Source organism: Polistes fuscatus, unplaced genomic scaffold (assembly GCF_010416935.1).
Source record: "Polistes fuscatus isolate 324 unplaced genomic scaffold, CU_Pfus_HIC Scaffold25, whole genome shotgun sequence".
NCBI lineage: Eukaryota > Metazoa > Arthropoda > Insecta > Hymenoptera > Vespidae > Polistes > Polistes fuscatus.
The window spans coordinates 317,056-340,719 of record NW_025113102.1 but is presented as its reverse complement, the minus strand read 5'-3'; the positions used below and the strand labels follow the sequence as shown (position 1 = coordinate 340,719).

At 30.1% G+C, this 23,664-nt stretch overlaps 2 protein-coding genes across 2 annotated transcripts; one reads left to right on the top strand and one right to left on the bottom strand.

Annotated features, from left to right (window-relative positions):
• Window positions 1-15,500: 15,500 nt before the first annotated feature.
• LOC122518563 (integrin beta-PS) lies at window positions 15,501-21,039 on the bottom strand. The gene is made up of 10 exons (XM_043637569.1): window positions 20,801-21,039; window positions 18,956-19,122; window positions 18,549-18,873; window positions 18,232-18,460; window positions 18,053-18,137; window positions 17,325-17,972; window positions 16,933-17,244; window positions 16,643-16,843; window positions 16,047-16,550; window positions 15,501-15,851 (listed from the first exon to the last, which is right to left on the bottom strand). The coding sequence occupies exons 2-10, from the start codon at window positions 19,118-19,120 to the stop codon at window positions 15,786-15,788; spliced, it is 2,535 nt and encodes an 844-aa protein (XP_043493504.1). The 5' UTR covers window positions 19,121-19,122; window positions 20,801-21,039; the 3' UTR covers window positions 15,501-15,785.
• Window positions 21,040-22,252: 1,213 nt separating this feature from the next.
• Window positions 22,253-22,955, top strand: LOC122518556 (coiled-coil-helix-coiled-coil-helix domain-containing protein 7). Its single transcript, XM_043637552.1, has 3 exons — window positions 22,253-22,399; window positions 22,475-22,573; window positions 22,681-22,955. The coding sequence occupies exons 1-3, from the start codon at window positions 22,298-22,300 to the stop codon at window positions 22,786-22,788; spliced, it is 309 nt and encodes a 102-aa protein (XP_043493487.1). The 5' UTR covers window positions 22,253-22,297; the 3' UTR covers window positions 22,789-22,955.
• The last annotated feature ends 709 nt before the right edge of the window (window positions 22,956-23,664 follow it).

The window sequence follows — 23,664 nt, the reverse complement described above, 5'->3', positions numbered from 1 at the left end:
ATTTTCTTAAAAGCAATATGCCAAATCTTTGGTACATTTTCCTAAATACTTACATCTATATTTGTTATACAATTTAAAATAACAATGTATATATCATATTTAGTATTTGTGTGTGCCTTCAGAAATGCATATTAATATAATATACAAAATACATATATTTTAAAAAGTAATCATAGCGTTCAAAAAGAAAAATATCTGCAAGATTTGTTGTTAAATCCAACGATGATCACCTGTAACAAAAAGAAAACTACATTAATCATACAATCAAGTCATGAAATAGCCTAACATAGAAGTGGTCCAATTCACAGATGCATTTTTCATTTGAATTCCCTATTTATTTTTATCCAATCTCTATTTACCGTTTGTAAAATGAAATTAAATTTAAACGCGTGATTTTAGATTAAAAAAAATATAATTAAGAAACAGGAAAAGTACAAATATTATTATAAGTTACTAATAAAAAAATTATATACTATTAATTATTATAAAATGCTTTTAAACAACGTTATATACAAAAGAAAAATTGCAAATTTAATATAATACAATCAAAGTACAAAATTTTAAAAACGAAACAAGAAAAAAAAATGACTGTAATATTTATTGAACATTATTCAAACTTTAAAATTTAATAATACGAGAATTGTAATATTTTTGACTCTAACTAACTAAAAACTTGTGCACCTTTTGGACGATTTAGACACAGAATTGGTGTGCCAAGGAGATGGAATGGTCCATCATCTCCAATTACAACTACAAATTAATGACGAGCAAGCAAGTAATATAATAAAATATAAAATATGACTAGAGAACTATTCTCGATAGGTTCGAACTTGATGTTGAACCTATGAAAATAGCTCAATAGTCTATGTAGTTGCCCTCTTCAGCCACAATTAAGTGGGGGCCTCTTCGGCATTAGCCTCTTCGGCATTTAGCCTCTTCTTTCTTCATTCCCTGAAAACTGCATTGGACATTTTCTACGAGCGAGAGAGATAAGATCTTTCATACTATTTTTACAAATTAACTCGTATTATGTTACTATTCTAATTCTCAATTATTAAAAAATGAATATACATTCTCTGTCCATTATAGTAAAGCTCGTGAACTATCAATAACTCATAGTTGATTGATATATACACGAGCACAATTAAACGAATGTCCAAGCAGACAATAATCGATGACCTAATAACACATCGCACTTTTAATATCAAAAAATAAAATAGAATTGAAATAAATAATGCAACAAATGTTATGCATTTTCTTGCAATATTTTCATTTCATTCATTCGTTATATTGAATTATATCAAATATTTCTAATGGAGAAAATCGCGATTGTGCGAAGTGCTAATAATATAATACTTAAAACTAAGTATCAAATGGATCAAAGTATTTGCTTGTTTGTTCGACTCTATCTCCTTCGAGATAGGACCGAAATAGAAATGAATCTTTCAAATCGTTGCAAATTCCTTTGAATCTCATGATACATAATAAAAATTACAGAAGCGTTACAAAATACATTTACAAAGGAAGCATAATGGAATGAATAAAAAAAAAAATTTTTGTAACAATTCTGTATAAACCAGGAGGCGGAATTTCCACTCCGGAGTGGAAGCAAGCCTAGTGTCCTCCTGGATCCTACCTACTTAAAATTAAAGTTTTCACATTCGCTCAGAGAAATATGCTACCTGCCTGCCAATTACCCATATTTAAAAAGAGCAAATACACATACGTACCCACCCACCCACTCCACGATTCTCTCACATACCACCAGGGTGCAAAAGCCTAAACTAGAGAGCATGCCCCGGGGCACCTCCGACACCCTAGTTCAAACGCGTATTTGGGAGTACGTACCAATGCTGTAATCGTCTGCCAAGGCTAGTGATTATTGCATAAAAAACTACAGCAAAAATACAAGTATACACTAGTATATATGCATACTAGTAATATACGAGTATATCAAAGTTTCCACAATAAATGCGGTAACTCTACTATGCAAAACGATGTTAAAAAAAAAAAGTTCGTATCGTACACGTGACTCTACAAGTTATTTTATTCAATAACTTTAAAAAATAATTAGCGCGATATTACGTGTCGCGAAACGATGTACAATGCACACACCTAAACGCACACACAGGTGCAACGTACACGTGCAATCACTAGCACAATGACAGCCGCCAATAGGGGGAAAAACTTAAAACTAAACCTATACTAACCGTTTCTCACCCATACGAGTAGCACCTGGGCACACGCATAGATGAGAACGCAGAAAGTATAGGGGGGAGAAACGGGAGATTAGTATATTAGAAGCTGAAAATCCTGATCTAAAAAATATGATTAATAACACATATATACATAAGACATAAATACATTTTTATAAAAATTTATCTAAGCGGCTAAGGACTCTACAATTTATTTGATAAATATTAACTTTTAATATCTTTCAATATCTTTTAATATATTTTAATATATTTAAAAACCTCGGACGACTCCTTTCATTAAGTTGGCTGTTCTAATAAAAGAACTGGGCTTTGAGCCACCACTTAACTGCTAGAATCTATCCGTCGCGAATGAGTTTGTCTTCTTGCTCATTTATTTGTAATATCGAAGTATCGATATATCAAAATTAATCGCGATTAGATAAACTAAGTACGGAGCAATGCATGTAAGACATTTATTACATGCTTTTGTGGACGAAAACGAGTAAAATGCTCGATTTCATCACTACTAACCACGAACAAAACACGTAATAAAAAAGAAAGTGCATTAATTGATTGCACTGTTAATTAAATGAATTTAACCGATGAGACAAGAAAACCTATCCTGAACTAATATAAAATATACAATACAATATACAATAAATATACAATTTTCATGAGTAACTCCTAGAAAGGAATTACTCATGTGCTCGTCACTAATTTATTTAAATAATTACAACCAGTAACTCGTGCCGATTAGGACCTTTCATCCTCGACATGATTGAGCACCGGAGGGACTTTAAATTTTAACTCACGGCATAAGAAGTTCTACGATGGCTCCAAAACACTCCTACTTCGCAGCAAGTATTGTAGAATGCGAGTATCGAAGATCCATCGAAGATCCATCGAAGATCCATCGAAGATCCATCGAAGATCCATCGAAGATCCATCGAAGATCCACCGAAGATCCATCGAAGATCCATCAAGATCCATCGAAGATCCATCGAAGTTCATTCCACATCTTTGATAAGGTAGAAAGTCCGTCGTCATATCTGTAAAATAAAATAGAACAAAACGATAATTTTTCTGCAATATAATCTAAAATCATATAAATAAAATCGAATAAAATGTAAATAAAAATAGATACTTACAATGCATTCCAATGGGATGAAATTCAATTGCACCATGGCGATGCACCTCGCGTGAATCTAAAAACGCGGTATAAACGAAAATAAGAAACTATAGATGAGTTTCTTATCGCGAAACCGAAATTTTATTATACGGCGAACAACACTGATTCTAATTCGCGTGTTGATTTTAATTTTATACGCCCGATCACTGATTCTACACAACTAATTCAAAGACTGCTTTGCACACAGTCAATGCAAGTAGAAAAATCTTCATTGATGCACTGATTCTAATACGCGAACAGTCTGTGCGACTGTTTAAAGATAAAATACAACTTTACTCGAACAAACTCTAATGCAATTACTGCCTTGGTCGCAGTTAATTTAATATATATTTCAAAAATAGTTCGCGAACACGCGACGAATTGAAATGAAAACGAACGAACGTGCTTCTAATCCGTGATTTTAATTATATTTAACGATACAACACTCCCGTATATTGCTTCGCGCACGATAGCAATGCACGAACACTTGCAACACTTCACAAACACAATTCACAAACACTTCCAACACTGATATATTCCCATGATGATCTGAAACAGAAATAAAAACAAAATTATAAATATCATTGTTGTAAGTAAAAAATTATTATAATTATTGAGAAGTGTTTAAATAAAAATTGACTTACGTTTTTCTTCATTGATGAATGCACGATGGGTATCCTACCCTTAGGATGACGATGAGCACACGTTTTAAACCGAATAAAAGAAACTTACGGAGTTTCTTAACCGAGCAAACGAAACTTTAACATGCGACGATCAACACTGACTTTACTTTCGATTCTTTTTATTTTATTTTTACGATGCAACACACGAGTACCTCATTGCCTACGCGCTCGATTGCAATGATGTTCTGAAACAGAAAAAGAAAAAGAACAATTAATATCGTCGTATTAAAAAAACCCATTAAAGTTATCATAGAAACGTTAATAGGAAAATATACTTTACTTTTAGTCTTCATTGATGACTGCAGGAGGGTATCCTACTCTCTTAGGATGACGATGAATAAAATAAAATTAAAAAAAACTCTGACAAAGCATGAAAAATCACCCCCTAAAAAAAGATGATAGAACAATAGACTCAATGTGAATCATTCCTGAAGCATTGCACACTTTAAAGATATTTTTTCATAAAGAATAAATATAAATTTAAAGCAATATTAATGACATTTATCTCTACATACTTGTTCAAAATTACATATAAAGTATTTAATATCAGTAAAAAATTGTTAATAAAAATCGATAACGTTATATATATATAATCGCGTCCTTCATGTCGAACGTTCGGCTGTCTTCGTTTTGTTTTCGGCTGTCTTCGTTTCTTCTGTTCTCACTTCGAGAAATTCCTGGAATATACGTACACATTCGTTATTGCCCGTAGATAGAATATTTTGTTTTCTTATTTCTCTCTCTCTCTCTCTCCTCACTTTCGTTCTCACTCTTGTATACATTTCTGTATGGTTTAAAAAAAGAATAACGCTTACCTCGATGAATATGAAGATAAAAAAGAGTAACACAATTGTTAGACTGAGTATATGTATTCCTGCTGGACTCTCCTAATGCTCGGTACCTAAAAAAGGAAAAAAAAGATTACATTAGTATAACATAAGAAAATCAATATATGAGTGTATGTGTACGAGCTACCTATACTATGATATATGCCTGTATGTGTGTGTATGTTACAGGAATCGAATTTAATACGAAATACGATCTTTGAATACATAATTATGAAAATTAATAGAGCATCATTAGAGATGGTAGTAATTCGATACCATGAAAAAAGCTGGAAATTAGAAGAATATTGTTAAGTAACATTGGTGAGATTGGCGGGACGCCGAGATATATCGATTTCATTGTCACAGATATCGTTCGAACTTTTCTATTTCGTTTGAAAACACTCACGTATGAAAATCTTGTATGTGCTATGTTTGATATATAACAGGAAGGTGTAATTTTTTAATTACCTGGATTAAACGGAATGACGTAGTACGTGGAACATATACAGCTGACAGAAAATGGCGTTTCCTCTACCTTTCCCCTGCGCCCCTTCCGTTGCAACTGCGTTGCCTCTGCTGCGCATCTGCTGCGCGCGGTAGTATGCGCGGTAGTCGACTTTCAAAAAGTACGAATAAAAATATCGAATATTTAAAAATAGGATGTAGGAACATAACATTGTCGAAATTATATACTTAATTAATCCAAACAATCAAATTAATCATTATAAGTCGATATCCATAAAATGATGCCGTAAACAGATATAATATTATTGCGTAGAAAAAATGCTACCAATGTACAGGAATTTTTTTCTACGCAAATATTCTTTATCCTCGACATTATCGTAAGTCTTTCGATTATATCATTTGAGTCATTGCTAGAAGAATCTATTAGGAATATAGGAAGATTATTTACGTTAGAAAATATTTTTAATTACCTGAGATTAACGGGACGACGTAGCATCTCCGATCTCCAGCACCAGACGTCGCGAAAGAAAGAGAAATAATCAGCAAAAGCCCTGATTGGCTGATATTATTGCAAAAGAAAAAGTGACCATCAGAAATTCCCAATTATCATACGAAATGTATTTTACGCACCGTACGTAACTCGCCTTTCTTTATGACCACTTCTAGTCAAGCTTGAATATGAATTTTATTTTAAATAAATAAAAATTTATTCTATTTACTATTTAAGGTACACGTAGCTTGTTAATATTTAAAAAATACGAAAGAATAAAGACAATATGCACTATGATCCTTATCACACAGAACAGAAAACATCATAAATTATTTATTACAATAATTAAATATAATGTTATGAATTATTATAATTATCTAAGTACTAATCTAATGAATAATTAATTGTTATCTAAGTTTACTTTTCTATTAGGTGTATACGTCCTTGGTAATATTAAAAAAATACGAGTAAAATAAGACATACACTAATAACTTTATCACATGGCAACGTTCTGATTTAAACATCCATTCAATGTTTATGTAATTGTTAAACTATATACATTTGTGTTTAACATTACTGTGCAATGATTCTTTGGATAATAAAATTGTGTCCAAAAAATATCACATTAAAATTATTTTATGTTCAAGTATAGTAATAAGTATGTAATGTTTAAACCGTACATTGTGTTTAAACAATCTGAAATATAAGTAGAGTGTATCAGAATATTTAAAAATTGTTAAATAATCGATAGGAATGTCTATTGTTGTCTAAAAGCTGAATATACGATCTATGTACCAGCCCCTCGAAATCCACCGTGTGAAATGAGCTCGCGCTCCTATGAAAGTACTTTTATTAAACGTTGTTTATTTGACTTTCCTAACGTGCGCATGTGTATAAAGGGTGTCATACATCTATTAAAAAATTGTTAATAATCGATAGGAATGTCTATTGTTGTCTAAAAGCTATATACGATCTATGTACCATCCCCTTCGAAATCCACCGTTGAAATGAGCTCTGTCCTCTCTATGAAAGTACTTTTATTAAACGTTGTTTATTTGACTTTCCTAACGTTGCGCATGTGTATAAAGGGTGTCCATACATCTAATACGTAATATTTAAGATTGTAACGTTCTTATTTTCGTATTCTTTTAATTTTTGTGTAATTATTTTAGTGCTCTGCGCCAGTGATGCTTCGAGGGTAAAATGGCTTGGCTGCAACATAAGAAAAGTGCATTAGTGCATTATATGGCTGCAACATAAGAAAAGTGCTTAGTGCATTATAAAATTATTAATTAATCGATCTGTGTCTATGTAATTTTTATGCAATTATTTATAAAAAACATTATAAAGATGTAATTATCTATATAATTACACTCTCTTTTATTGTAAATATTGATTAATGCTAACTAATAGAGTAACATGTAAGAATTGAATTCCTTTTTCTCACATTTAAAACGTATATGTAAATGAAAAAGAAAGTACATTTCTCTAAACAATTATAACACAAATATATTTACAAAATTAATAAACAATATACTAATGAAAAATGTGAATTATTTAAGTTTACCATTTGATAGAAGAAAGCTGTGTTTGTTCATTTAAAAACCATAAATGATTGCCTTATTCATTTTAAAATCTTCTAAACTCTTCTTTTATGTATGTGTACTTGATACACAAAACAATAAGACGCCTAATAGATTGCTTGTACTTTTCCAGATCTTTAAATACTTGCAATCTGAAAATCAAGGATTGTATTAGTAAGTATCAAGCCACTGAACGAGTCTTATATGTTATGTACGATATTGTTATAAGATGTCACTCTCTCTCTCTTTTTCCCCTTCTTCTACTTTTGATATTCTTTCTTTATGTTAAAAGAAAAGACATAAACTTACCACAACTGACATCAATATAGAAAAGTAAAAACAATTATTATTTAGATAGAAAAGTAAACACATTAGACTAACAATGAGTATGTGTATTCATGGTATTCTACCAAAGTTTGGAAACCTAAAACAAGTATAAAATAACATAGCCATTGGTATATATAAAGAAAATTAAATTTATGAGTTTTTTGTATACTTATAGCAAGTTCCTTGTTAATATTTAAACAAATAATGTATGAATAACATAATATACACTAAAACTTTGTCACATTGCACAGAGAAACACAATCCTATAGAAAGAACTACGTTGTAGATATTTTAAAACAATTGACATCGCATGCCAGAGGAAAACGCATCTTATAGAATGAAAACATCGTTATAGAAATCTTTAAAACCATTGACTTAAGGCACTGTAGCCATCCTTTAAGAATAAAAAATTGAAACAAAAACAATTGACATCTCTCATGCCAACGATGAAAGTAAAATTCCCATACTCTGTTTGCTATGGAAAACTCTTGTTTATTTTAATTCTTGAAGGATGGCTACAATGCTGTATGGTCAATTGTTTTAAAATATCTGCCAACGAGGTTTCTTTTGCTACGACTACGTCTGCTGTGCGGTTTTTAGTGTATAACCTCTTTGATTATTCTTATTTTTTAAATATTATAAACGGAAGGAACGTATACACTTAATAGAAAAACATAAAATTATATAAGATATAATTATTAATTGGATTAATAATTAAATAATTATATAATTCATAAAATTGATATTTAATTATGTAATAAATAAATTATGTATGTTTTTCTGTTCTGTGTGATAAGGATCATAGTGCATTTGTCTTTATTCTTTTCGTTATTTTTTAAATATTAACAAGATACGTGTACCTAAATAGTAAATGAATAAATTTTTTATTATTTAATAAATAAATTATCATAAACAGCTTGACTAGAGTGGTCATGAAGAAGGCGAGTTACTACGTGTGCGTAAAATACATTTCTATTGGTAATTGGGAATTTCTGATTGGTCTCTTTTTCTTTTTGCAATATATCCAGCCCATCAGGGCTCTTTGCTGATCATTCCTCTTTCTTTTCGCGGCGTCGGTGCTGGAGATCGGACGGATGCTACGTCGTCCCGTTAATCTCAGGTAATTAAAAATATTTTCTAACGTAAATAATCTTCCTATATACTATAGATTCTTCTAGCAAATGACTTCCAAATGTTATAATCGAAAGATTACGATAATGTCGAGGATAAGAATATTTGCGTAGAAAAAAATTCCATGTACATTGGTATGCATTTTTCTACGCAATGATCTATATATCTTGTTTTTCCGGCACTCATTTCTATGGATATCGACTTATAATGTTCAATTTTGATTGTTTGGATTAATAAAGTATCTATTTCGACAATTTTTTTAGTTCCTATATCCTATTTTTAACTATTCGTATTTTTCTATAATAGATGGAAAAAAATGGAAATCTCAATTAGCCATTGGTCAACGGATTTCGCTACTTTTTTGAAAGTTGCACTACCGCGCAACTACCGCGCGCAGCAGTGCGCAGCAGAGGCAACGCAGTGGCAACGGCAGGGGCGCAGGGGTAAAAGGTAGAGGAACGCCATTTTCTGTCAGCTGTATATGTTCCAGCATACTGCGTATCCTTTTAATTCAGGTAATGAAAATATTTTCCACCTTTCTCTTACATATAACGATAGTTCCACATAAGATTTTCATTACGTGAATGTTTTCAAAACGACATATTAAAAAGTTCGTAAGAAATTTGTGAGAATTTAAACATCGATTATATCTCGAATCCCGCCAAATCTCACCAACTGTACTTAACAATATTTCTTCTAATTTCCAGCTTTTTTCATTGGTATCGATATTACTACCTCTCTCTGATGCTCCTACTTAATATTTTCATAATTCTGTATTCAAAGATCGTATTTCGTATTAAATTCGATTCCTGTCACATACACACACATACAGGCATATATGCTCCTATTAAGGTAGCTCGTACCATACACTCATATATTTGATTTTTTTTGTTCTACTAATGTAATCTTTTTTTTTCTTTTTAGGTACCGAGCCATTAGGCAGTCCAGCAGGCCACTATACCAGTCTAACATTGTTTTATCTTTTTTCTTCATCTTTCTATTTGTAAGCGTTATTCTTTTTTTTTAAACCTACAGAATGTATACAAAGCGTGATAACGAAAGTGAGAGACGAGAGCGAGAGAAAATAAGAAAAAATATTCTATCTACGGGCAATAACGTTGTTACGTATATTCCAGTAATTTCTCGAAGCGAGAACAGAAGAAACGGAAGACAGCCGAAAACAAAAACGAAGACCGCCGACCGTTTCGACATGAAGGACGCGATTACGTGTTCATTCCAGATCTTTCCTTCAACGAGCTAACAATAAGATCTAACGACGTGACGTATTAACTACTTATCTATATATAATAACGTTATCGATTTTTTATTAACAATTTTTACTGATATTGCTTGAATTTATATTGATTCTTCTCTAAAATATCTTTAAAAGTGTGCAATGCCTTCAGGAATGATTCAGGATATATTTGTTCTATAATCTTTTTTAGTATGTTTCAGCTTTCAGAGTTTTCTTTAATTTTATTTTATTCATCGTCATCCTAAGGGTAGGATACCCATCCTGCAGTCATCTGAAGACTTAAAGTAAGTCTATTTTCCTATTAACGTTTCTATGATAACTTTAATGTTTTTTATTATAACGATGATATTAATTTTCTTTTTCTTTTTCTGTTCAGAACATCATTGCAATCGAGCGCGTAGGCAATGAGGTACTCGTGTGTTGCATCGTAAAAATAAAATACAAAAGAATCGGAAAGTAAAGTCAGTGTTGATCGTCGCATGTAAAGTTTTCGTTTGCTCGGTTAAGAAACTCCGTAAGTTTCTTTTATTCGGTTTAACGGTGCTCTCGTCATCCTAAGGTCGGATACCCATCGTGCTTCATCAATGAAGAATAAAACGTAAGTCAATTTTATTTAAACACTTTCTCAATAATTATAATATTTTTACTTACAACAATGATATTTATAATTTTGTTTTTATTTCTGTTTCAGATCATCATGGGCAATATCTCAGTGTTGGATCGTGTTTGTGAAATTGTGTTGTGAAGTGTTGCAAGTGTCGTGCATTCATCGTGCGCGAAGCAATATACGGATTTGTTGTATCGTTACATATAATTTAAAAATCACGGTTAGAAGCACGTTCGTTCGTTTCATTCATTCGTCGCGTTCGCGAACTATTTTTGAAATTATATATTAAATTACTGCGACCAAGGCCGTAATTGCCATTAGAGTTTGTTCGAGTAGTAAAGTTATTTTTATCTTTAAACAGTCGCACGACTGTTCGCGTATTAGAATCAGTGCATCAATGAAGATTTTTTACTTGCATTGACTGTGTGCAAAGCTCGGGCGTAAAATAAATTAAAATCAACGCGAATTAGAATCAGTGTTGTTCGTCGTAAATAAAAATTTCGGTTTCGCGATAAGAAACTCATCTATAGTTTCTTATTTTCGTTATAACCGCGTTTTTAGATTCACGCGAGGTGCATCGCCATGGTGCAATTGAATTCATCCCATTGGAATGCATTGTAAGTATCTATTTTATTTACATTTTATTCGATTTTATTATATGATTTAGATTATATTGCAATAACTTATCGTTTTGTTCTATTTTATTTACAGATATGACGACGGACTTTCTACCTTATCAAAGATGTGGAATGAATTCTTCGATGGATCTTCGATGGATCTTCGATGGATCTTCGATGGATCTTCGATGGATCTTCGATGGATCTTCGGTGGATATCTCATACCAAACCGAGGACCGTTCGATCGTCAGACTAAATACTTGCTGCGAAAGTAGGAGTGTTTTGGAGCCATCGTAGAACTTCTTACGCAGTGAGTTAAAATTTAAAGTCCCTCCGGTGCTCAATCAGGTCGAGGATGAAAGGTCCAATCGGCACGAGTTACTGGTTGTAATTATTCACATAAATTAGTGACGAGCACATGAGTAATTCTTCTTTAAGTTACTCATGAAAATTGTATATTATTTTTGTATTGTTGTATTGTATATTTTATTAGTTCAGGATAGGTTTTCTTGTCTCATCACCAGGTTAAATTCATTAATTAATAAGCAATTAATAATGCACTTTTCTTTTTTATTACTTGTTTTGTTCGTGGTAGTAGGATGAAATCGAGCATTATTTACTCGGTTTCGTTAGAAAGCATGTAATAAATGTCTAACATGCATTGCTCGTACTTAGTTTATCTAATCGCGATTAATTTTGATATATCGATACTTCGAGATGATAATAAATGAGCAAGAAGACAAACTCATTCGCGACGGATAGATCTAGCAGTTAAGTGGTGGCTCAAAGCCCAGTTCTTTTATTAGAACAACCAACTTAATGAAAGGAGTCGTCCGAGGTTTTTAAATATATTAAAAGATATAAAGATAGATAGATTCTAGGCAGTTAAGTGGTGGCTCAAAGCCCACGTTCTTTTATTAGAACAACCAACTTAAGAAAGGAGTCGTCGCGGTTTTTAAATATATTTAAAAGATATTAAAAGATATTAATAGATATTAAAGTCATTATTTAAATAAATTTAGAGTCCTGTACGTTGCTTAGATGCATTTTTATTACAATGTATTTATGTGTTATATATTTATGTGTCTAATCCTATTTCTATAATCAGGATTTTCAGCTCTATCAGATTCCTAATCTCCGTTTCGTTTCTCCCCCCATACTTTCTGCATTCTCATCTATGCGTGTGCCCAGGTGCTACTCGTATGGGTGAGAACGGTTAGTATAGGTTTAGTTTTAAGTTGTTCCCCCTATTGGCGGCTGTCATTGTGTTAGTGATTGCACGATGTACTTTACACCTGTATGTGCGTTTAGGTAGTGTGTAATGTACATCGTTCAGATAATTTTTAATTAATGCATTATTTATCACTTAGAATACTACTTAGTATAGCACACCTAGAGTTAGGTGTGATATGAAAAATACACATGGTTGTATTTTTCTATTTATATTAAATTTTTCTTATTTTTTTTTTTCGTATCGTTTTGAATAGTAGACTTCCCACATTTATTTGTGGAAATATGACAATACTTGTATAATATTAGTATGCTGATATATACTAGTATGTACCAGTATTTTTGATTTAGTCATATTTGCAATAATCATTAGCCTTGGCAGTCGATTACAGCAATTGGTACGTACTCCCATAAGTTTAGAAAACGTGGTTGAACTAGGGTGTCGGAGGTGCCCCGGGGCATGCTCTCTAGTTTAGGCTTTTGCACCCTGGTGGTATGTGAGAGAATCGTGGAGTGAGTGGGTGGGTATGTACGTATGTTTGATCTTTTTAGATATTGCCAATATACAGGCAGGTAGCATACTTAGGTGTGAACGTTTATTTAATTTGTAAGTAGGTAGAGACCGGAGAAGTCGTACGTTTGTAATTTTCACTCAGGAGTGGAAAAAATTTCTTCTCCGGATATTATACAAAGTTTCAGCAACCTTTAGATTCATTTATCACTTAAATATTTCTTTTATTTTTTCCATATATTGCTGATACTCTGTACCGCGAAATATAATCAGTATCGAACGATTCAAAAGTCTTTGCATTTTCTTAAAAATTAATTTTTTTCGAAAAAGTAAAGATAGCTGAATACGTTGGATACTTACTTAGTATTAAGTATTTAACGCTTTGCTCTTAGTAATTCCTACTGAATACTTCATTTGTTATATATGTATCGTAAATACAAATTATAGAAAAGATAAAAGATAAAAGTAGTCGAGTAAAACAGTAAGACCATATAATGTATGACAAAGCTCTTGCTTTTGTTTGATATTTTTTAATTTTTTAAATGCAAAGTGTTAATAATAGGTTCATCGATTATATCAAATATCTGTTGAGGCATTCGAGTAAATGTAATTGTACGGTTTGTGGATTTCTTTAGACTGCGATTTTTTAGAAAATGTATTATAAAATGCGCTTAGAAAAAGCCTCACAGCAGCGTTTAGGGCATGAAGAAAGAAGAGGCTAATGCCGAAGAGGCCCCCACTTAAATGTGGCTGAAGAGGGCAACTACATAGACTATTGAGCTATTTTCAAAGGTTCAACGACAAGTTCGAATCTATCGAGAATAGTTCTCTAGTCATATTTTATATATTATTATATTACTTGCTTGCTCGTCAATAATTTTTAGTTGTAATTGGAGATGATGGACCATTCCATCTCCTTGGCACGCTAAATCTGTGTCTAAATCGTCCAAAAGGTGCACAAGTTTTTAATTAGTTAGAGTCAAAAATATTACAATTCTTGTATTATTAAATTTTAAAGTTTAATTAACGTTCGGTAAATATTACAGTCATTTCTTTTTTCTTGTTTCTTTTTTAAGATATTTTACTGAGATTGTACTTTATTAAATTTGCAATTTTTCTTTTGTATATAACGTAGTTTTAAATTATTTTTATTAGTAACTTATTAGAATATTTGTACTTTTCCCGTTTCTTAATTAATTCTATTTTTTAATGTAAAATCACGCGTTTAAATTTAATTTTATTTTACAAAGAATGAATAGAGATTAGATAAAAATAAATAAGGAATTCAAATGAAAAATGCATCTGTGAATTGGACCACTTCTATGTTAGGCTATTTCATGACTTGATTGTATGATTAATGTAGTTTTCTTTTTGTTACAGGTGATCATCGTTGGATATATCATCTGCTCGTTTTTATTTTCTTCTACTTATCTCCTATAATGGCTACTTTTTAAAATAAATATGTATAAAGGCATTTCTGAAGGCACACACATGTTTATACACAAAAAATTAATTATAATTATTTAAAATACTATTACAATATAAATATACTATATATACTATCAAAGAATTTATCATATACTATCATATACTATCATATACGATCAAAGAATTCTGTATAGTTTAATAGTATTATATCTTCATCACTTTAAGTATCTATTTTCGTCCACTGGTTATCAGGGTACTAACAATAAGATAATTTTATTTACTCGAAAAGTGGACTTGTAAACTTTTATATAATTCTGTATTCTTTGCTTTAATCTACTGTATTATAAATAATTATAAATTAATAATTTTGTACGTATCTTCTATTTAATTCATTATAATCTTTTATTATTTCATACACTTTTACATTGATTCATTAATACAAAGATATTTGTATTGTTTTTTCATGATAAAACTTAACATATTACATAAAAAATATCAAGTATATAATCAGTACAAGGCATTGTTTAATTCTTCGTTAAGAGTATCTCAAAAATTGATTTCTTCTAGCATAATTATCAGGCTAGACATCGAGAATGAGTTTAGAAATTGTCTCCATGTTTATAAAGAGATTCTAAATTGTTAAATATATAAATTATGTATAATAGCATCATTATTTTTCGTAAGTATCCTTGTTAGCATAAAAGACACATTAATTTTAGTATTACTAATTTTTTTAAATATAACATAAAAGGCACTTACAATTAGATGTAAAAGTCATCATTAAAAATGATTATTACAAAGCGATTTGAATTTCAAAATTCTTGCATATAACTATGAACCTACGTATATGTGTATATATATAGCTCTCCTATTTTATACAAACTTTAAGTCATTTGTGTATGCAATAGCACACAATTTTACAGGCGCACTCTCTCTCTCTCTCTCTCTCTCTCTCTCTCTCTCTCTCTCTCTCTCTCTCTCTCTCTCTCTCTCTCACGCAGAAAATCTTCATATATAAAATTTGTACACACTCATAACGCGCGTATGTATTATGGCAATTATTATACGTAAACTTAATTGACTATTTTAATATTATTGAATATTAAATTAATTATATGTATTAACTTATGATGACAAATAAACTAATGTTGCAATATTAATGCAGGCTCGAATATCGCATAATAACATTCTTCTATATATAAATGCTAACAAAATAATATTATGAACACTTGTTATTCTTCGTCATGTCATGGGGATCTAGGATAGTTTTATTTTCCAGCGTATGTTGGATTTTTGAAAGTTGATGTTGCTTGCTTATAAATAGGATTTTCTCCCTGTAAAAAAACAAAACGAAATCTATTAGATCAATTTCATTCTATAAAATTAAAAAACTAATTATTTGTTTATTTTTATAAACAATGTATTAAGTTGTCTGATAAGTCCATGGGGAATTTTGCCGTTTATTTACTAAGAAAAAACTCCATGAACTTATTGAGAACAATCTAATATATAAATATTATATAATTTACCGTATCCCACTTGGCCAACATTCTTTCCTTTTCAAATTTAGCAAATTCTCTTCTGTCGTGTATCGTTGTTAACAATTTCCACAATAACAATAAAGCTAAACCGATTAAAACAATTGCAGCTATAACTCCTAATACTATTCCAAGCATGTTTACTCGAGGAGGACACTCTCTTTCTGCTTGTGCGCGCACTTTCAAACAATTCGTCTCATTATAATAATAAACAAAGTTGTATTTGCAGTCATCTTCGTCTGTACCATAACACATAACTTCATCGTTATCAACATCACCGATAACATTTTCTACAGGTTCGGGAACAAATTCTCGACAATTTTTAGCACATTCTTCGGGATTACTGTAATTTCCAGTTCCATACATCTGACATTGTACGCAACTTTTGAGTTCCTCGCATCTACTAGGACATGTCGGGCATTTGTTACAATATTTACCCGAGTACCTTGTGTTACCTTCCTCGTGACAAATACATTCACCACAAATACAATCGCCCTTAACAAATAGAAATAATTAAATAAGATAATAATAGTAGAGATTAAACGATAATTACATTTAGTTCAAATAAAATGAATCATTTTACTTACATGTCCCGAACAAAGTATACCATTAGTAGTTCCCGGTGCTATACAGGAATCATTTGAAGATCTACAACTACAGGATGGTCCAGACCAACCAGCATTGCAAACGCATTGCCCGCATTCGCATGTTCCATGATTTGAACAAAGAAATCCTTGATCGCGATCGCATGAAAAATTGTCGCACTCGCAAAAACGACCTGATATTATCTAAATAAAAGAAAATATTATATTAAATATTTAAACAATTTGTTTAACATATATCCTATAATATATTAGTTGACATTTTGATTACTTACTTCTTCAGGATTCTCTCTTTCTTCGCATTCGCATTGACCACACGCACAAGTACCTCTTCCCGAACAATCAACCAGAGACGTGTTATCTGGTCTACAAGATTGAAAATGTTTCTCGAATCCACTCATTTCTTGATGTGGACTGCATTCGCAACGTTTTCCAAAGAATCCATCGTAACAATCACAGACCCCACAATTCAACGTACCAACACCATTACATTCAGGAGACATTGGTTCATACATAGGACCATCTCGTTCGCATTCGCAATCACATAACATTTCTAAATTGACCGTTAATGTTTCATTGATACCAACCTACAAATGTTCATAATATTATACTCATGTAAATCTAATTAAAACAATTTATTTGTTATGAAATTCTTTACGATACTTACTGGATAAATATCAAATTTCTGTTTCCATTCAGATCTGTTAGCGGGACAACTAGTAACTTCAATTTCAGCGATAAATTCTACTTTTGTACCAACTTTCAATCCATCGCATTTAGAAGTTTCGACAGCCGGTCCCGAGCCTAAACAACTCGAAAAATATTTAACTTTCACTGCACTACTGGCAGTATCTTTCATTTCTACTGAACTAGAAATAGCATTATATTGTTCCCGAATCAATTCCACTACATTACTCGAATCATCCGACAATTTTCCTGCAAATGATCCTTCCACGTGTTTCGTTAACTTTTTGTATACGTTGATTTGTTCTTCAGTAACCGCCCATATAATATTAATAGCGTTTTGTTTAACTTTTAAATTAATTTGCGATATACTTGGATAATCTTGAAGCGACGAATGAGTATAAAGACCGTTATAATCAAGATGACATATTCCGTCATTTGGTTTAACAATTCCACCTAATTTCCCATCACCTGCATAATGAAAACCAGCATCTGTTGAAAATACTAACAATCTACGAGCCTTTTCTCGCCAACCAATTTGATTTCTACAAACGATAGCTTGCATAATTGCATCGAATCCACCTTCGGGTGCATCCAAATTACCGGAAACAGATGCATTTCTTACTAAACCCTGTAATTAAAAAAGATAATGAATTGTGTATCACAAGTTTCAGTTTGAAATTTTAAATTGTAAATGAACCGTTTTCTTACAGCAAAATGTCTTGTATCTTGCGACAATCTCATGATGTTTTTATATCCGTACGGTGCTGCGCATCCATCGCATGGCTCAACGAGGCTAGAAGAAATAAAAAAAACAAATACATATAATAGTTATTTTCAATCATTACCATAGCTCAAGTAACATTCTATTTATATCTAAAGAAACTCACAATTTTGGCATTGTGTTTACATAGGGCATTACTACTTTATCAACGAAACTACCAAAACCCAAACGAAAATTGCTTGTAATTTTACTCATACTTTCTACGAGTAACTGACCTAAGTCAGATAATTTTTTCTTATCATCTTCCATGGATTTACTTAAATCCATAAGATAGTACAGATCAACTGGATAATCTTCAGCTTGTGAATATGCAAACGACATCCTATAGGCCTCGTCTGAAATAATTATTTTAATCAGCTATGAATATATTCTATATTAAATAATAAAACAGAATTATATAAAAATATGAATTATATATCTCACTTATTCTAAGTTTTAAATTCACTTCCTGAGGCCACATTTGCACAGCATCTTGTCGCTTACTACTACTACTACTGCTGCTACTACTACTCGAACTTCCTTGAAAATGTGTAGAACTTGTGCTAGAATAATTAGTGGAAGAAGTTTGTTCGAAAGAACCATGACCTTCGATGCCAGCATTACCACCGATCGAATAACCTCCTTTGGTTAAATTACGGTGTCTCACCATACTAAAAACATTGTCCGGATTCCATGTATATTTCTCTGGACATGTTATTAGTATTTTGGTGTTTATGTTAGGAAGAAAACACCTCTTTTCAGGAAACCTCTGTAAAAAGCATATCATGTTATTGGGGGATTTAACTATTAATATTAATGTAAATATTTAAAATTTATATAAAATTACTTACAGGAGCAGCGCACCAAGCGCAGTGTGGAGTCTGTACGCACTCATGACACGTTTGTTTACTGATACATGGGTTCATTCCTGTCAGTCTTTCTGGAGGTGTATAATTTGCTATGACTATAGAAATCCATATCGATATTGCTATGACCCATCTTAAACTGACGAACATTCCTAAAAATAATATTAATTATTTAGGAAGAGAAATTTAATCGATAAAATGTAACTTCTCTGAGTTAAAAATTTCTACAAAAATTATTGATATCAGTATACAAGATATTTAAAGTTTTTCTAATCAAATGATATCAGCGTATTATTCTATGCGACAAAAATAAGAACAAAAATGTTATATAAGCATAAGCCATTTAAAGCTTCATCAAAAGTTATGACACAAATTGTAAATCACCTAGTTTCTTGTTCAAAGTGTCGATCACCTACGCAAATACAAATCTAACATGACTGTAGAGCAAAATAAACCTGTTTTATATTATTGTGAATGTACATTCGTAAACACTAAGCGATGCTTGACTCTTCTACTAGGAAATCTACGTTGATACCTTTTAGAACAGTCCGAGTATGTCCATCGCACAAAGTGTGCACGTAATGAATGTCTATGTATTCTTGGTCTGAAAATATTTTCAACAATTGATCAATAGTATTCCGCAAGGAAATTTAAAGAAAACTAATATCGATTGGTATTCTCTAAATCACTTAGCAATAATAAACATCATAGATAAGAATAACAAAATGTGAATGTAATCAACTAGAAATTTAGAGACAATTCTGTTGTAGAGTAAATGTGAACATTTATAATTTACATCATAAATTTTTAATAAAACTTTAAATGACTTATATTTATATAACACTTTTTTCTTATTTTCGTGTATAGAATACATTGACACCATTTGATTGGAAAACAACATCCTGTACAGACAGGGATTTATGTTTCATGTTATATAAAAGAATAAAATATGAAATGAACAAACACAATTAAAAATACATTTAAAATAATAATTAAGTTTTGGCATAGTTTTTTATTACAAAATGTGTTAAATCTGGCTGTGATACCAATTATAATTTAAACAAACTGACTTGTTACTTCTAAGAAGCATAAGTTCTATTATTAACTCATTGAGTCAGTGTCTCCTGTGTGACTCAGTGTAAGTTCTCTGTAATAGGTTTGGTCAAAATATGATAAAATATTTGATGAGTTATATGATACTTCTCGCTAAAATATATAAATGTAATTTAATAATTTATAATTAACAAAAGAAAAAAAATAATAAAAATTAAAAAACCACGAGAGAAAAAGAAAAATTTCTCATACAAGTATAATAAACAATTGAATTTTACAAAATATAAATAAACAAATAATTAAAATAAAATAAATTAAATAAATAATAAATAATCGTTATATTCTGTAAACGTGTATACATATGTCATTAATCAAAAGATAAAAGTAACAATTATTAATGATAATTATATAGTATAAAAAGAATAAAAGAAAATGTGATATTAATGCCAGCTTTAAATAGAAATAAAAAAAAAAAGAACAAAGATATTCCCATAAAAACTTTTATGAGTTATTACTCGATAACATTGATTAATAATTCTTTCAATGTATAGTCATAATATCCTGTCTTTTCTTGTGCAAATATGTAAGACATGTTTGTTTCTGAAAATTTAGTTTATTCACTTTTTATTCTTATATATATATCCTGATAGATATCCTTGATTTGTAATACGTATGGTTTTAAAGTAAACTGTTAGTTATAGATGAACTATAAACAAGTTGTCAAAACACAATTTGTTTAAATAAAAATGAAATATAATGAATATTTCAGATCCTTACTTAATAGTTGTTGTTTTCAATCTAGTCTTAAAACATCACAAAATAAAAAGAAGAATATACTTTTCGTTGCAATTTAGATTACCATAAATGGTAACCTATGAAAAGACACAGATACACTACGTACTACTTCCAACCCACATCGAACTAATGTAAGCACAAGTACAACAACCAATACCACTTCCTCGCAACACACTCGACTCCACTCAACTCTTTACCTACACCTCTCACCACACTGCATTCACCTCTTTTCTATATAACTTTAGATGATACTGTTTCTTCCTTCTACGCATGCGCATTACCTTACGTACGCGGATTACGATATCGAATCTTAAAAAGATGAGCTAATGCTTCAAAAATCTTTAACTGCAATTCATATTTTCTTTTCTTTTATTTTTATTTTTGTTAAATACTACATTCAAATGTTGTCTACCAAAAATTATATTTTTTTTATATTTAATCTATTTAAAGTTAATACTATCATTTATTAAATAAACAATATATATTATTTGTCACATTTAAGATTTTAACTCCCCTGCATAAGCATATGGAAAACAACGTTTACTCTGATAATTAATTCAGACGTAATATTTGACCGATTTTAATAAACATGGTCTTATTTTATAAATGAAACTTTTTGCTATAAGATCATGTTTTTTAATTTTGGAAACATATTTTTTTTAGTACATAAATTATTGTCAAAAGAACAGCTGTTTTCAAGAGAATTCTTTTCAGTGAAAATAAAGTTCTTTTGAGAATTATCATATCTAGACTATCAAACATGTTATTATCAAAGAAATGTATAAACATAAGATACTGAAGAATATCAGTTCATCCTACTAACATTAATAATTTATCTCACACTATACTGATTGTCTTAATCTACACAAGTTTATTTATTGATATGGAAAATTTGTAGTGGGAGGAACACGGATCCCCTCTTTTACTTTTAGTTCGTATTTTATCCACATATGTCGCTAAAGTCGCAAATATTTCAAATTAAAGGGTTGTGAATAGTCTTAAGTAGTTTATTTTATGACGATGAACGTATGGGTTATTTACAGCACGTTTATATGTACTAGATATATTGTTTTATAATCTATTAATTAATCTAAACATTTTCATTATGTTCAATATTTATTCTTATCTGTAATATTTTTTACAATTGTACACAATATTTTATTCATTAATTTCGTATATATATATATTGTTTCTTATATTAATAACAATAAAAACAAATTGCCAATATGAAATATTCTATTAATATCTAAATTGTACTACAAAAAATAAAATAATGTTATAAATGTAAGAAATTTGTTATAAACGCGTGACACGTAACTGTGTATTTTATTTTTATATAAATTTGTGTCATTTGAAAAGAAATTAAAAAATTACATTAATTTGATAAATTGTAATGGTTAAATATTAAAAATTAAGATGTCAAATCTTAAAAGGATAATATAATTTGATTGAAAATTGTATGATTAATTTAAAAAAAAAATGAGTAATTTGAAGGATAAAGAAATGAATGTTTCAACAATTAAAAGAGTAAAGGATCATAAACTTCGACGTAATCATGAAGAGACGAATCCATGTGTAAAGGTATCTTTTGTGCAATGATAAAATGTTTTATTTGTTATGAACTAAACATTATACATTATTATGTGTAATTATTAGGAACAGAATTTATCTTTAAAATGCTTGGATGATAACAATTATGTTCACGATGCTTGCAAAGCGTACTTCGAAAATTATCGTAATTGTCAAGGCTTTTGGGTAATTTTATTTAAAAAAAAAAAAAAACATTTATCGTATATTATAATTTTTCAAATAAACTTTTCGTTAAATCTAATTGTACATTAAATAACATTTGTATATTTTAGCAAAAAGTAGTGGCTGATCGTAGAAGAAACAACGTTAAACCTTATCTTCCAATTCCAAAAGATCGAGAAAGTGTAAAGAACGAATACATTAAATTAGGTTTTAAATAGTTTAACAAATGATATCATATATTTTAGCAGTCACGTTTCAGTGATTAATCATTTAAATATTCAGTATAATCTAATGGCCCAGGAAACCTGACTTTTATTCATTGAAATTTGATCAATTTTCATCGAATTTTGACTCATACAAATGTATTAATTTTAAAATAAATTTATATCATTAAAGAAAAGAATGACAAATTATGTTATGTTATTATTGTAATAAATTGTATATAAAAACGTAAGGGATCGTATTTGTGAAGTTTTTTCAACGTTTGCATATATTTTTTGTCTATATTTACATTATACACATTTTTACTTTAAAAATATTGCTTATTCTGATCGCATGTATTATAATTGTTGTTAATTAATTAATTCATCTGAAATAGAATTCGTAAAGATAATTACGGCGTCATGAGAGAAATGTGCTATTGTGTTATATACTAAACAAAAATAATGATCATTTCTGCAATTGTAAAAATGATATTATTAAATGTAATACACCGCGTGAATAATAAATACACATTTGTTTTCCTTTTTTTTTTTTCAATATGCAAAAGTACACACAATTTAACTTTAGAGAATGAATACATTTATATTTATACAATATCATAAGTAACATTTTCTTTTTATCAATATCTATGTACGTGGTTCAAGATTAATGTATTCAAAGATTTTTTTTTTAATTACTTTTATTTGTTTTTATTTTGTTTATTTTCCTTGTATGTAAAGAAATAATTAAAATTTTGTTTCTAAATTAATCCTTTAACTGGTGTCTTAATTATTTTTAAATAAATTAATCGTGTTTATGTATTCTGCTATTCAGATTTTCAGTACTATTACAATAGCGAAATATGATTATTTTTTAATATGTATCTTAAACGT

What these genes read in the sequence shown, in the direction of transcription:
- LOC122518563 (XM_043637569.1), bottom strand. Translation starts at nt 19,120, where the DNA reads ATGTTCGTCAGTTTAAGATGGGTCATAGCAATATCGATATGGATTTCT. An exon ending in GAATTTAAAACTTAGAATAA is followed by an intron (nt 18,461 to 18,548) that starts GTGAGATATATA and finishes TAATTATTTCAG; the next exon opens with ACGAGGCCTATAGGATGTCG. An exon ending in AAGATACAAGACATTTTGCT is followed by an intron (nt 17,973 to 18,052) that starts GTAAGAAAACGG and finishes TTTTAATTACAG; the next exon opens with GGTTTAGTAAGAAATGCATC.
- LOC122518556 (XM_043637552.1), top strand. Translation starts at nt 22,298, where the DNA reads ATGAGTAATTTGAAGGATAAAGAAATGAATGTTTCAACAATTAAAAGA. An exon ending in AGACGAATCCATGTGTAAAG is followed by an intron (nt 22,400 to 22,474) that starts GTATCTTTTGTG and finishes TGTAATTATTAG; the next exon opens with GAACAGAATTTATCTTTAAA. An exon ending in GTAATTGTCAAGGCTTTTGG is followed by an intron (nt 22,574 to 22,680) that starts GTAATTTTATTT and finishes TGTATATTTTAG; the next exon opens with CAAAAAGTAGTGGCTGATCG.